General features: G+C 63.5%; 1 protein-coding gene across 7 annotated transcripts; it reads right to left on the bottom strand.

Annotated features, from left to right (window-relative positions):
- Positions 1-897: 897 nt before the first annotated feature.
- On the bottom strand, positions 898-9,848 carry LOC125321033 (hornerin-like). 7 transcript variants are annotated; one of them, XM_048293455.1, is made up of 5 exons: positions 9,780-9,844; positions 6,545-6,631; positions 3,287-3,365; positions 1,974-3,129; positions 898-1,745 (listed from the first exon to the last, which is right to left on the bottom strand). In XM_048293455.1, exons 1-5 carry the CDS (start codon positions 9,810-9,812, stop codon positions 938-940), a joined length of 2,163 nt encoding a protein of 720 aa, XP_048149412.1. In that variant the 5' UTR covers positions 9,813-9,844; the 3' UTR covers positions 898-937. The 7 variants fall into 7 exon arrangements, with proteins under 7 accessions (XP_048149412.1, XP_048149411.1, XP_048149410.1 ...); XM_048293454.1 differs by having other exon boundaries at positions 898-1,830; positions 1,981-3,129; XM_048293453.1 differs by having other exon boundaries at positions 898-2,166; positions 2,317-3,129.
- Between the last annotated feature and the right edge of the window lie 1,603 nt (positions 9,849-11,451).

Raw genomic sequence — 11,451 nt, 5'->3', positions numbered from 1 at the left:
GAATCGGGCCCGGAAAAGGGGAACCCAAAATTCCATCGAAACCCAAAATCCGGGAATTCCGGCCCTTCCCGAAATTCCCCAAAATCCGGGAATTCCGGCCCTTCCCGAAATTCCCCAAAAACCCGGAATTCAGGGACCCCAAATCCTTCGGTTTTCACCCCAAAATCGACGCTGGGAGCCCCGAGGTTCCCCTGGAGCCGTTCCCAGTTCTCCCAGTTTGGGGTCAGGACTGGGATCCCCCTCCCATGGGAGAACTGGGAGGGCAACTGGGAAAACTGGGAGGGACTGGGATGGACTGGGACAAGTGGGAGGGAACTGGGAGAACTGGGACAGACTGGGAGAACTGGGAGGGAACTGGGAGGGAACTGGGAGGGAACTGGGAGGCTCCTCATCCTCCCAGTCCACCCCATTAAAACCAGACCTTCCTCCCAGTATAACCAGTTAAATCCCATCTGCTTCCCAGTTCACCCAGTTAAATCCCGCCTGTCTCCCAGTATAACCAGTTAAACCCAGTTAAACCCCATCTACTTCCCAGTTCACCCAGTTAAATCCCGCCTTTCTCCCAGTATAACCAGTTAAAATCCCCCATTCCTCCCAGTACATCAGACAACCCTCCCCCAGTATCCTCCCAGTTTGTCCCAGTTCCCCCAGTCCCTCCCAGTCTCCCCCAGTTCCCCCCAGTCCCTCCCAGTCCATCCCAGTTCCCCCCAGACCACCCCCAGTCCCTCCTGGTCTCTCCCATTTTGTCCCAGTCCCCCCCAGTCCCTCCCAGTTCCCCCCAGTTCCCCCCAGTCCCTCCCGGTCTCTCCCATTTTGTCCCAGTTCCTCCCAGTTCCTCCCAGTCCCCCCCCCATTTCCCCCCAGTCCCTCCCAGTTCCCCCCCCCAGTCCCTCCCAGTCCCTCCCAGTCCCTCCCAGTCCATCCCAGTCCCCCCAGTTCAGGGCCAGGGTCTCCAGACCCAGCCCCCGCCCGGTGCCGCCATCTTGGCCTCAGGGACTTCAACGGGGACGGGAGCGAGGCCTTGACCTTGACCTTGGCCATGACCTTGACCATGACTGGGGTGACCACTGGGGCCATGACTGGGGTGACCACGGGGGCCATGGCCATGACTGGGGTGACCACTGGGGCCATGACTGGGGTCACCACTGGGGCCATGACTGGGGTGACCACTGGGGCCATGACTGGGGTCACCACTGGGACCATGACTGGGGTCACCACTGGGACCATGGCCATGACTGGGGTGACCACTGGGGCCATGGCCATGACTGGGGTCACCACTGGGACCATGACTGGGGTCACCACTGGGACCATGGCCATGACTGGGGTGACCACTGGGGCCATGACTGGGGTCACCACTGGGACCATGGCCATGACTGGGGTGACCACTGGGGCCATGACTGGGGTCACCACGGGGGCCATGGCCATGACTGGGGTGACCACTGGGGCCATGACTGGGGTGACCACTGGGGCCATGGCCATGACTGGGGTGACCACTGGGGCCATGACTGGGGTGACCACGGGGGCCATGGCCATGACTGGGGTGACCACTGGGGCCATGACTGGGGTCACCACGGGGGCCATGGCCATGACTGGGGTGACCACTGGGGCCATGACTGGGGTGACCACTGGGGCCATGACTGGGGTCACCACTGGGACCATGGCCATGACTGGGGTGACCACGGGGGCCATGACTGGGGTCACCACTGGGGCCATGACCATGACTGGGGTGACCACTGGGGCCATGACTGGGGTCACCACTGGGACCATGGCCATGACTGGGGTCACCACTGGGGACATGACTGGGGTCACCACTGGGGACATGGCCAAGACCTCGATGGTCATCGTGGCCACCACCGGCAACAGGCCCAAGGCCTTGACCATGACTGTGGTCACCACTGGTGAGAAGACAAAGACCATGGCCAAGAGCCTGATGGTCATCATGGCCACCACTGCAGACAGGACCAAGGCCAAAACCTTGACCATGACTGGGGTGACCACTGGGGACATGGCCAAGACCATAACGGTCATCGTGGTCACCACTGCGGACAGGACCAAGGCCTTGACCATGACTAAGGCGATGACCAGGGACAGGACTGGGGTCACCACAGGTCACTCGGTCAAGGCCATGGTTGGGGTCACCATTGAGGACACAACCAAGACCAAGACCATGACTGGACACAAGACCAAGACCAAGACCAAGGCCATGGTTGGGGTCACCACTGAGGACACGACCAAGACCAAGACCATGACTGGACACAAGACCAAGACCAACGGCAAGACCATGACTGGGGTCACTACTGTGGACATGACCAAGACCAAGACCATGACTGGACACATGACCAACACCAAGGCCATGACCAAGACCAAGGCCATGGTTGGGGTGACCACTGGACACATGACCAAGGCCGTGACCATGACCTGGACCATGACTGTGGTGACCACTGGGGACAAAAGCAAGACCTTGACCAAGACCAAGACCTTGACCACAACTGTGGTCACCACTGAGACCATGACCAAGACCGGTGACAGCACCCAGGACACGACTGATGTCACCCCCGGTCACGTGACCAAGGCCATGCCCAGGGTCACCACCAAGGCCATGAGTGGACACTTGACCGGGGTCATCAGTGATGAAATGACCAAGGCCATGCCCACGGCCATGAGTGCACACACGACCAAGGCCATGAGTGGACACACCACCAAGGCCACCCCCGGGGTCACCAGCAAGGCCAGGACTGGGCACATGACCAAGGCCACCCCTGGGGTCACCACCAAGGCCACGAGTGGACACATGACCAAGGCCATCACTGTGGTCACCACCTGGTCCATCACTGTGGTCACCACCTGGTCCATCATCGTGGTCACCACCAAGGCCACGACCGCGGCCACCACGGGTGCCCCCGGCCCTGCCCCGTCGCCCGGCGTGCCCGCGGTGCCCGGCAGCCCCGGAATCGCTCCCGAGGCCTTTCTGGGTCGGGCCGGCGGCGCCGGCGGGGCCGGAGACGCCGCTCAGGAAGCGCCGGGCTCGGGCCAGGCAGGCCTGGTAGCCACGGCGGAAATGGCGCCGCAGCTCCTCCTCCTCCTCTTCGTCCTCGTCCTCGTCCTCGTCATGGCGGCCCCGTGGCTCTGCTGGGGACAGGGAACGCCGGGAATGCCGGGAACGCCGGGAACGCCGGGAACGCCGGGAACCCGGGAACGCCGGGAACGCCGGGAATGCCGGGAATGCCGGGAACACCGGGAACACCGGGAACCCGGGAACGGGGGCAGGGGAAGCGGAGGCACAGACCTGGGCGGGGCTGGGCCCGCAGGAACCGCAGCGCCCCCTGCAGGATCTCGGCCTTCTCCACCCTGGGGTTCAGCAGCCGCTGCGGGGGAGGGGCCTCGCGTCACGACGGGGCCGCAGCGTCGCGATAGAGCCCCGATGGTGTCGCGATAGAGCCCCGAGAGTGTCGTGATAGAGCCCCGATAGCGTCGCGATAGAGCCCCGATGGTGTCGCGATAGAGCCCCGATAGCGTCGCGATAGAGCCCCGATGGTGTCGCGATAGAGCCCCGATAGCGTCGCGATAGAGCCCCGATGGTGTCGCGATAGAGCCCCGATAGCGTCGCGATAGAGCCCCGATAGCGTCGCGATAGAGCCACGATAGCGTCGCGATAGAGCCCCGATGGTGTCGCGATAGAGCCCCGATAGCGTCGCGATAGAGCCCCGATGGTGTCGTGATAGAGCCCCGATAGCGTCGCGATAGAGCCATGATAGCGTCGCGATAGAGCCCCGATAGCGTCGCGATAGAGCCCCGATGGTGTCGCGATAGAGCCCCGATGGTGTCGCGATAGAGCCCCGAGAGTGTCGTGATAGAGCCCCGATAGCGTCGCGATAGAGCCCCGATGGTGTCGCGATAGAGCCCCGATAGCGTCGCGATAGAGCCCCGATGGTGTCGCGATAGAGCCCCGATAGCGTCGCGATAGAGCCCCGATAGCGTCGCGATAGAGCCACGATAGCGTCGCGATAGAGCCCCGATGGTGTCGCGATAGAGCCCCGATAGCGTCGCGATAGAGCCCCGATGGTGTCGTGATAGAGCCCCGATAGCGTCGCGATAGAGCCATGATAGCGTCGCGATAGAGCCCCGATAGCGTCGCGATAGAGCCCCGATGGTGTCGCGATAGAGCCCCGATGGTGTCGTGATAGAGCCATGATAGCGTCGCGATAGAGCCCCGAGAGTGTCGTGATAGAGCCCCGATAGCATCGCGATAGAGCCCCGATAACGTCGCGATAGAGCCCCGAGAGTGTCGCGATAGAGCCCCGATAGCGTCGCGATAGAGCCCCGATGGTGTCGCGATAGAGCCATGATAGCGTCGCGATAGAGCCATGATAGCGTCGCGATAGAGCCCCGATGGTGTCGCGATAGAGCCCCGATAGCGTCGCGATAGAGCCCCGATAACGTCGCGATAGAGCCCCGAGAGTGTCGCGATAGAGCCCCGATAGCGTCGCGATAGAGCCCCGATAGCGTCGCGATAGAGCCCCGATAGCGTCGCGATAGAGCCCCGATGGTGTCGTGATAGAGCCCCGATAGCGTCGCGATAGAGCCCCGATGGTGTCGCGATAGAGCCCCGATAGCGTCGCGATAGAGCCCCGATAGCGTCGCGATAGAGCCCCGATAGCGTCGCGATAGAGCCCCGATGGTGTCGTGATAGAGCCCCGATAGCGTCGCGATAGAGCCCCGAGAGTGTCGTGATAGAGCCCCGATGGTGTCGCGATAGAGCCCCGATGATGTCGCGATAGAGCCCCGATAGCGTCGTGATAGAGCCCCGATGGTGTCGCGATAGAGCCCCGATGGTGTCGCGATAGAGCCCCGATAGCGTCGCGATAGAGCCCCGATGGTGTCGCGATAGAGCCCCGATAGCGTCGCGATAGAGCCACGATAGCGTCGCGATAGAGCCCCGATAGCGTCGCGATAGAGCCATGATAGCGTCGCGATAGAGCCCCGATAGCGTCGCGATAGAGCCCCGATGGTGTCGCGATAGAGCCCCGATAGCGTCGCGATAGAGCCCCGAGAGTGTCGTGATAGAGCCCCGATAGCGTCGCGATAGAGCCCCGATGGTGTCGCGATAGAGCCCCGATAGCGTCGCGATAGAGCCCCGAGAGTGTCGCGATAGAGCCCCGATAACGTCGCGATAGAGCCCCGATGATGTCGCGATAGAGCCCCGATGGTGTCGCGATAGAGCCCCGATGGTGTCGCGATAGAGCCCCGATAGCGTCGCGATAGAGCCCCGATGGTGTCGCGATAGAGCCCCGATAGCGTCGCGATAGAGCCACGATAGCGTCGCGATAGAGCCCCGATGGTGTCGCGATAGAGCCCCGATAGCGTCGCGATAGAGCCCCGATGGTGTCGCGATAGAGCCCCGATAGCGTCGCGATAGAGCCATGATAGCGTCGCGATAGAGCCCCGATAGCGTCGCGATAGAGCCCCGATGGTGTCGCGATAGAGCCCCGATAGCGTCGCGATAGAGCCCCGAGAGTGTCGTGATAGAGCCCCGATAGCGTCGCGATAGAGCCCCGATGGTGTCGCGATAGAGCCCCGATAGCGTCGCGATAGAGCCCCGAGAGTGTCGCGATAGAGCCCCGATAACGTCGCGATAGAGCCCCGAGAGTGTCGTGATAGAGCCCCGATAGTGTCACGATAGAGCCCCGAGAGCGGCCCTGGTTATGTCGCGATAGAGCCCCGACAGAGCCCCGATAGAGAGACGGTGTCGTGATAGTGTCACAATAAAGCCCCGATCGAGCTCCCAGCAATGTCGCGACAGAGCCGCAGCAGAGCCACGAGAGTCGTGACAGAGCTGCAGCATCGTCGCGATAGCCACAATATCACCACGATCCCGTCGCGATAGCCACGATATCGCCACAATCCCGTCGCGATAGCCACGATATCGCCACGATCCCGTCGCGATAGCCACGATATCGCGGTGATAATCGCGATACCGTCACGATATCGCTGCGATATTGTCACGATAGCGATGCTCCCATCGCGATATCGCGGTGATAATCGCGATATCGCCATTACATCGCCACGATTCTGTCGCGATAGCGGCCGCTCCCATCAGCGTATCACGAGATCCTCACTGTATCGCCACGATACTCCCGGTATCGTCGCGATAGCGCCGCGATATCGCGGCGATAGCGGCTCTCCCGTCAGGATACGGCCCCCCCATCGCGACAGCGTCGCGCTATCGCCACGGCGACCCTGATACTGTCGCGATATCGCCACGGCGACCCCGATACTGTCGCGATATCGCCACGGCGCCCCCAGCATCGCCATCGTGTCGCTCCGATACTGTCGCGATAGCGTCGCTCCTATTGCGATATCTCCACCTCTATCGCGATATGGCCGCTCCCGTGGCGATCCCGTCGCAGTCTGGCCGCCCCTATCGCGACAGTGCCGCCCCTATCGCGATATCTCCCCGCCCCTATCGCGATATCTCCCCGTCCCTGTCGCGATATCTCCCCGCCCCTATCGCGATATCGCCGCCCCTGTCGCGACAGGGCCCCACCCGCTCGCCGGTGGCCTCCAGCAGGAGGCGCCGCAGCCGCTCCAGGGCCCGGTTCAGGCGCTGCCGACGGAGCCGCTCCCGCAGGGCCTGGGGGGAACTGGGATGGACTGGGAGGGACTGGGAGGGAACTGGGATGGACTGGGAGGGTCTAGGATGGACTGGGAGGGAACTGGGGGGACTGGGAGGGAATTGGGAAGAACTGGGATGGACTGGGAGGGACTGGGAGGGACTGGGAGGGACTGGGGGGAACTGGGATGGACTGGGATGGACTGGGGGGAACTGGGAGGGTCTGGGATGGACTGGGAGGGACTGGGAGGGAACTGGGAGGGACTGGGAGGGACTGGGAGGGAACTGGGGGGACTGGGAGGGAACTGGGAGGGAACTGGGGGGACTGGGAGGGAATTGGGGGGAACTGGGATGGACTGGGAGGGACTGGGAGGGACTGGGAGGGACTGGGGGGAACTGGGATGGACTGGGATGGACTGGGGGGAACTGGGATGGACTGGGAGGGACTGGGAGGGACTGGGGGGGAACTGGGAGGGACTGGGAGGGAACTGGGATGGACTGGGATGGACTGGGGGGAACTGGGAGGGAACTGGGGGGAACTGGGATGGACTGGGATGGACTGGGGGGAACTGGGATGGACTGGGAGGGACTGGGAGGGACTGGGGGGGAACTGGGAGGGACTGGGATGGACTGGGAGGGAACTGGGAGGGACTGAGATGGACTGGGAGGGAACTGGGATGGGCTGGGATGGACTGGGGGGAACTGGGATGGACTGGGAGGGACTGGGGGGAACTGGGATGGACTGGGAGGGACTGGGAGGGACTGGGGGGGAACTGGGAGGGACTGGGAGGGAACTGGGATGGACTGGGATGGACTGGGGGGAACTGGGAGGGAACTGGGGGGAACTGGGATGGACTGGGATGGACTGGGGGGAACTGGGATGGACTGGGAGGGACTGGGAGGGACTGAGATGGACTGGGAGGGAACTGGGAGGGACTGAGATGGACTGGGAGGGAACTGGGATGGACTGGGAGGGAACTGGGAGGGACTGAGATGGACTGGGAGGGAACTGGGATGGGCTGGGATGGACTGGGGGGAACTGGGATGGACTGGGAGGGAACTGGGAGGGGACTGGGATGGACTGGGATGGACTGGGAGGGGACTGGGAGGGACTGGGAGGGACTGGGAGGGACTGGGGGGAACTGGGATGGACTGGGAGGGACTGGGGGGGAACTGGGAGGGACTGGGAGGGAACTGGGAGGGGACTGGGATGGAACTGGGAGGGGACTGGGATGGACTGGGATGGACTGGGAGGGGACTGGGAGGGACTGGGAGGGACTGGGAGGGACTGGGGGGAACTGGGATGGACTGGGATGGACTGGGGGGAACTGGGATGGACTGGGAGGGACTGGGAGGGACTGGGGGGGAACTGGGAGGGACTGGGAGGGAACTGGGATGGACTGGGATGGACTGGGGGGAACTGGGAGGGAACTGGGGGGAACTGGGATGGACTGGGATGGACTGGGGGGAACTGGGATGGACTGGGAGGGACTGGGAGGGACTGAGATGGACTGGGAGGGAACTGGGAGGGACTGAGATGGACTGGGAGGGAACTGGGATGGACTGGGAGGGAACTGGGAGGGACTGAGATGGACTGGGAGGGAACTGGGATGGGCTGGGATGGACTGGGGGGAACTGGGATGGACTGGGAGGGACTGGGAGGGACTGGGGGGGAACTGGGAGGGACTGGGAGGGAACTGGGAGGGGACTGGGATGGACTGGGAGGGACTGGGAGGGGACTGGGATGGACTGGGAGGGACTGGGAGGGAACTGGGAGGGACTGGGAGGGAACTGGCAGGGACTGGGATGGACTGGGAGGGAACTGGGGGGAACTGGGATGGACTGGGAGGGAACTGGGATGGACTGGGAGGGACTGGGAGGGAGTGGGATGGACTGGGAGGGACTGGGATGGACTGGGAGGGGACTGGGATGGACTGGGAGGGACTGGGAGGGACTGGGAGGGAACTGGGAGGGAACTGGGAGGGACTGGGAGGGACTGGGATGGACTGGGAGGGAACTGGGGGGAACTGGGATGGACTGGGAGGGAACTGGGATGGACTGGGAGGGACTGGGAGGGAGTGGGATGGACTGGGAGGGACTGGGATGGACTGGGAGGGGACTGGGAGGGACTGGGAGGGACTGGGAGGGAACTGGGGGGAACTGGGAGGGAACTGGGGGGAACTGGGATGGACTGGGAGGGACTGGGATGGACTGGGAGGGAACTGGGGGGAACTGGGATGGACTGGGAGGGACTGGGAGGGAACTGGGATGGACTGGGAGGGAACTGGGAGGGACTGGGAGGGAACTGGGAGGGACTGGGATGGACTGGGAGGGGACTGGGATGGACTGGGAGGGACTGGGAGGGACTGGGATGGACTGGGAGGGACTGGGGGGTAACTGGGAGGGACTGGGAGGGAACTGGGATGGACTGGGAGGATCTGGGATGGACTGGGAGGGACTGGGAGAGACTGCGGGGGGGGAACTGGGAGGGGACTGGGATGGACTGGGGGAAACTGGGGGGGACTGGGAGGGACTGGGGGGGTTGGAGGGGATGGGAGGGACTGGGACAAACTGGGACAAACTGGGACAAACTGGGACAAACTGGGGAGCGGGGGGGATTGGAATGGACTGGGACAAACTGGGAGGGACTGGGAGGGGATTGGGGAGGACTGCAAGGGACTGGATCAAACTGGGACAGACTGGGATGGACTGGGAGTACTGGGGATACTGGGGGAACTGGGAGGGGGCACTGGGAGCACTGGGAACACTGGGGGTTACTGGGAGGATACTGGGGGTCACTGGGAGCACTGGGAGGTTACTGGGAGGATACTGGGGGTTACTGGGAGCACTGGGGCAAACTGGGGGTTACTGGGAGCACTGGAAGGTTACTGGGAAGGTATTGGGGGTTACTGGGAGGGGGCACTGGGGGATTACTGGGAGCACTAGGGGATTACCGGGAGGGGGGCACTGGGAGCACTGGGGAGCACTGGGGGTTACTGGGAGGTTACTGGGGGTAACTGGGAGGGTATTGGGGGTTACTGGGAGGGGGCACTGGGGGTTACTGGGAGGTTACTGGGGGCCACTGGGAGCACTGGAGGGTCCCGGGGGGTACTGGGAGGGTACTGGGAGGGTACTGGGAGTTACTGGGAGTTACTGGGGGCTCCGTTACCTTCCTGGGGGGGGGGTCGGTGCTGCTGCTCATGGCGGAACTGGGCCAGACTGGGCGGAACTGGGCGGAACTGGGCGGAACTGGGCCGGACTGGGAGGGGGGCGGGGCTCGGCCCGGCCTTTGTGGGAGGGGGGAGGAGGCGGGGCCGGAACTGGGAGCACTGGGAGCACTGGGGGAGGGGGGGATGGGAGCACTGGGGGTGACTGGGAGCACTGGTGTGTTACTGGGAGCACTGGGGGAGGGGGGGATGGGAGCACTGGGAGCACTGGGAGCACTGGGGGTGACTGGGAGCACTGGTGTGTTACTGGGAGCACTGGTGTGTTACTGGGAGCACTGGGAGCACTGGGGGAGGGGGGATGGGAGCACTGGGAGCACTGGGAGCACTGGGGGAGGGGGGATGGGAGCACTGGTGGGTTACTGGGAGCACTGGGGGTGACTGGGAGCACTGGTGGGTTACTGGGAGCACTGGCGGGTGACTGGGAGAGCACTGGGGGGTGACTGGGAGCACTGGTGGGTTACTGGGAGCACTGGTGGGTGACTGGGAGAGCACTGGGGGTGACTGGGAGCACTGGTGGGTTACTGGGAGCACTGGTGTGTTACTGGGAGCACTGGGGGGTTACTGGGAGCACTGGGAGGTGACTGGGAGAGCACTGGGGGTGACTGGGAGCACTGGCGGGTGACTGGGAGCACTGGTGGGTTACTGGGAGCACTGGTGGGTTACTGGGAGCACTGGGAGGTGACTGGGAGCACTGGTGGGTTACTGGGAGCACTGGGGGGTTACTGGGAGCACTGGGGGGTGACTGGGAGCACTGGGGGGTGACTGGGAGAGCACTGGGGGTGACTGGGAGCACTGGTGGGTTACTGGGAGCACTGGTGGGTTACTGGGAGCACTGGGGGGTGACTGGGAGAGCACTGGTGGGTTACTGGGAGCACTGGGGGGTGACTGGGAGAGCACTGGTGGGTTACTGGGAGCACTGGGGGGTGACTGGGAGAGCACTGGTGGGTTACTGGGAGCACTGGGGGTTACTGGGAGCACTGGGAGGTTACTGGGACCTTACTGGGATGTGTCACTGGGAGCACTGGAGGGGCACTGGGAGGTTATTGGGAGCACTGGGGGGTACTGGGAGATTACTGGGAGTACTGGGAGAGCACTGGGAGCTGTTACTGGGAGCACTGGGAGGGCATTGGGGGTTACTGGGAGCACTGGGAGCACTGGGGGAGGGGGGGGATGGGAGCACTGGGGGTGACTGGGAGCACTGGTGTGTTACTGGGAGCACTGGTGTGTTACTGGGAGAGCACTGGTGGGTTACTGGGAGCACTGGTGGGTTACTGGGAGCACTGGGAGGTGACTGGGAGAGCACTGGTGGGTTACTGGGAGCACTGGGAGGTGACTGGGAGAGCACTGGTGGGTTACTGGGAGCACTGGGAGGTGACTGGGAGAGCACTGGTGGGTTACTGGGAGCACTGGTGGGTTACTGGGAGAGCACTGGTGGGTTACTGGGAGCACTGGGAGGTGACTGAGAGAGCACTGGTGGGTTACTGGGAGCACTGGGAGGTGACTGGGAGAGCACTGGTGGGTTACTGGGAGCACTGGGAGGTGACTGGGAGAGCACTGGTGGGTTACTGGGAGCACTGGTGAGTTACTGGGAGCACTGGTGGGTTACTGGGAGCA

The sequence above is a fragment of the Corvus hawaiiensis genome, unplaced genomic scaffold (assembly GCF_020740725.1).
Source record: "Corvus hawaiiensis isolate bCorHaw1 unplaced genomic scaffold, bCorHaw1.pri.cur scaffold_32_ctg1, whole genome shotgun sequence".
NCBI classification, from domain to species: domain Eukaryota; kingdom Metazoa; phylum Chordata; class Aves; order Passeriformes; family Corvidae; genus Corvus; species Corvus hawaiiensis.
Note: the sequence above shows the minus strand (reverse complement) of the source record. Positions and strands in the feature narration are given on the sequence as shown.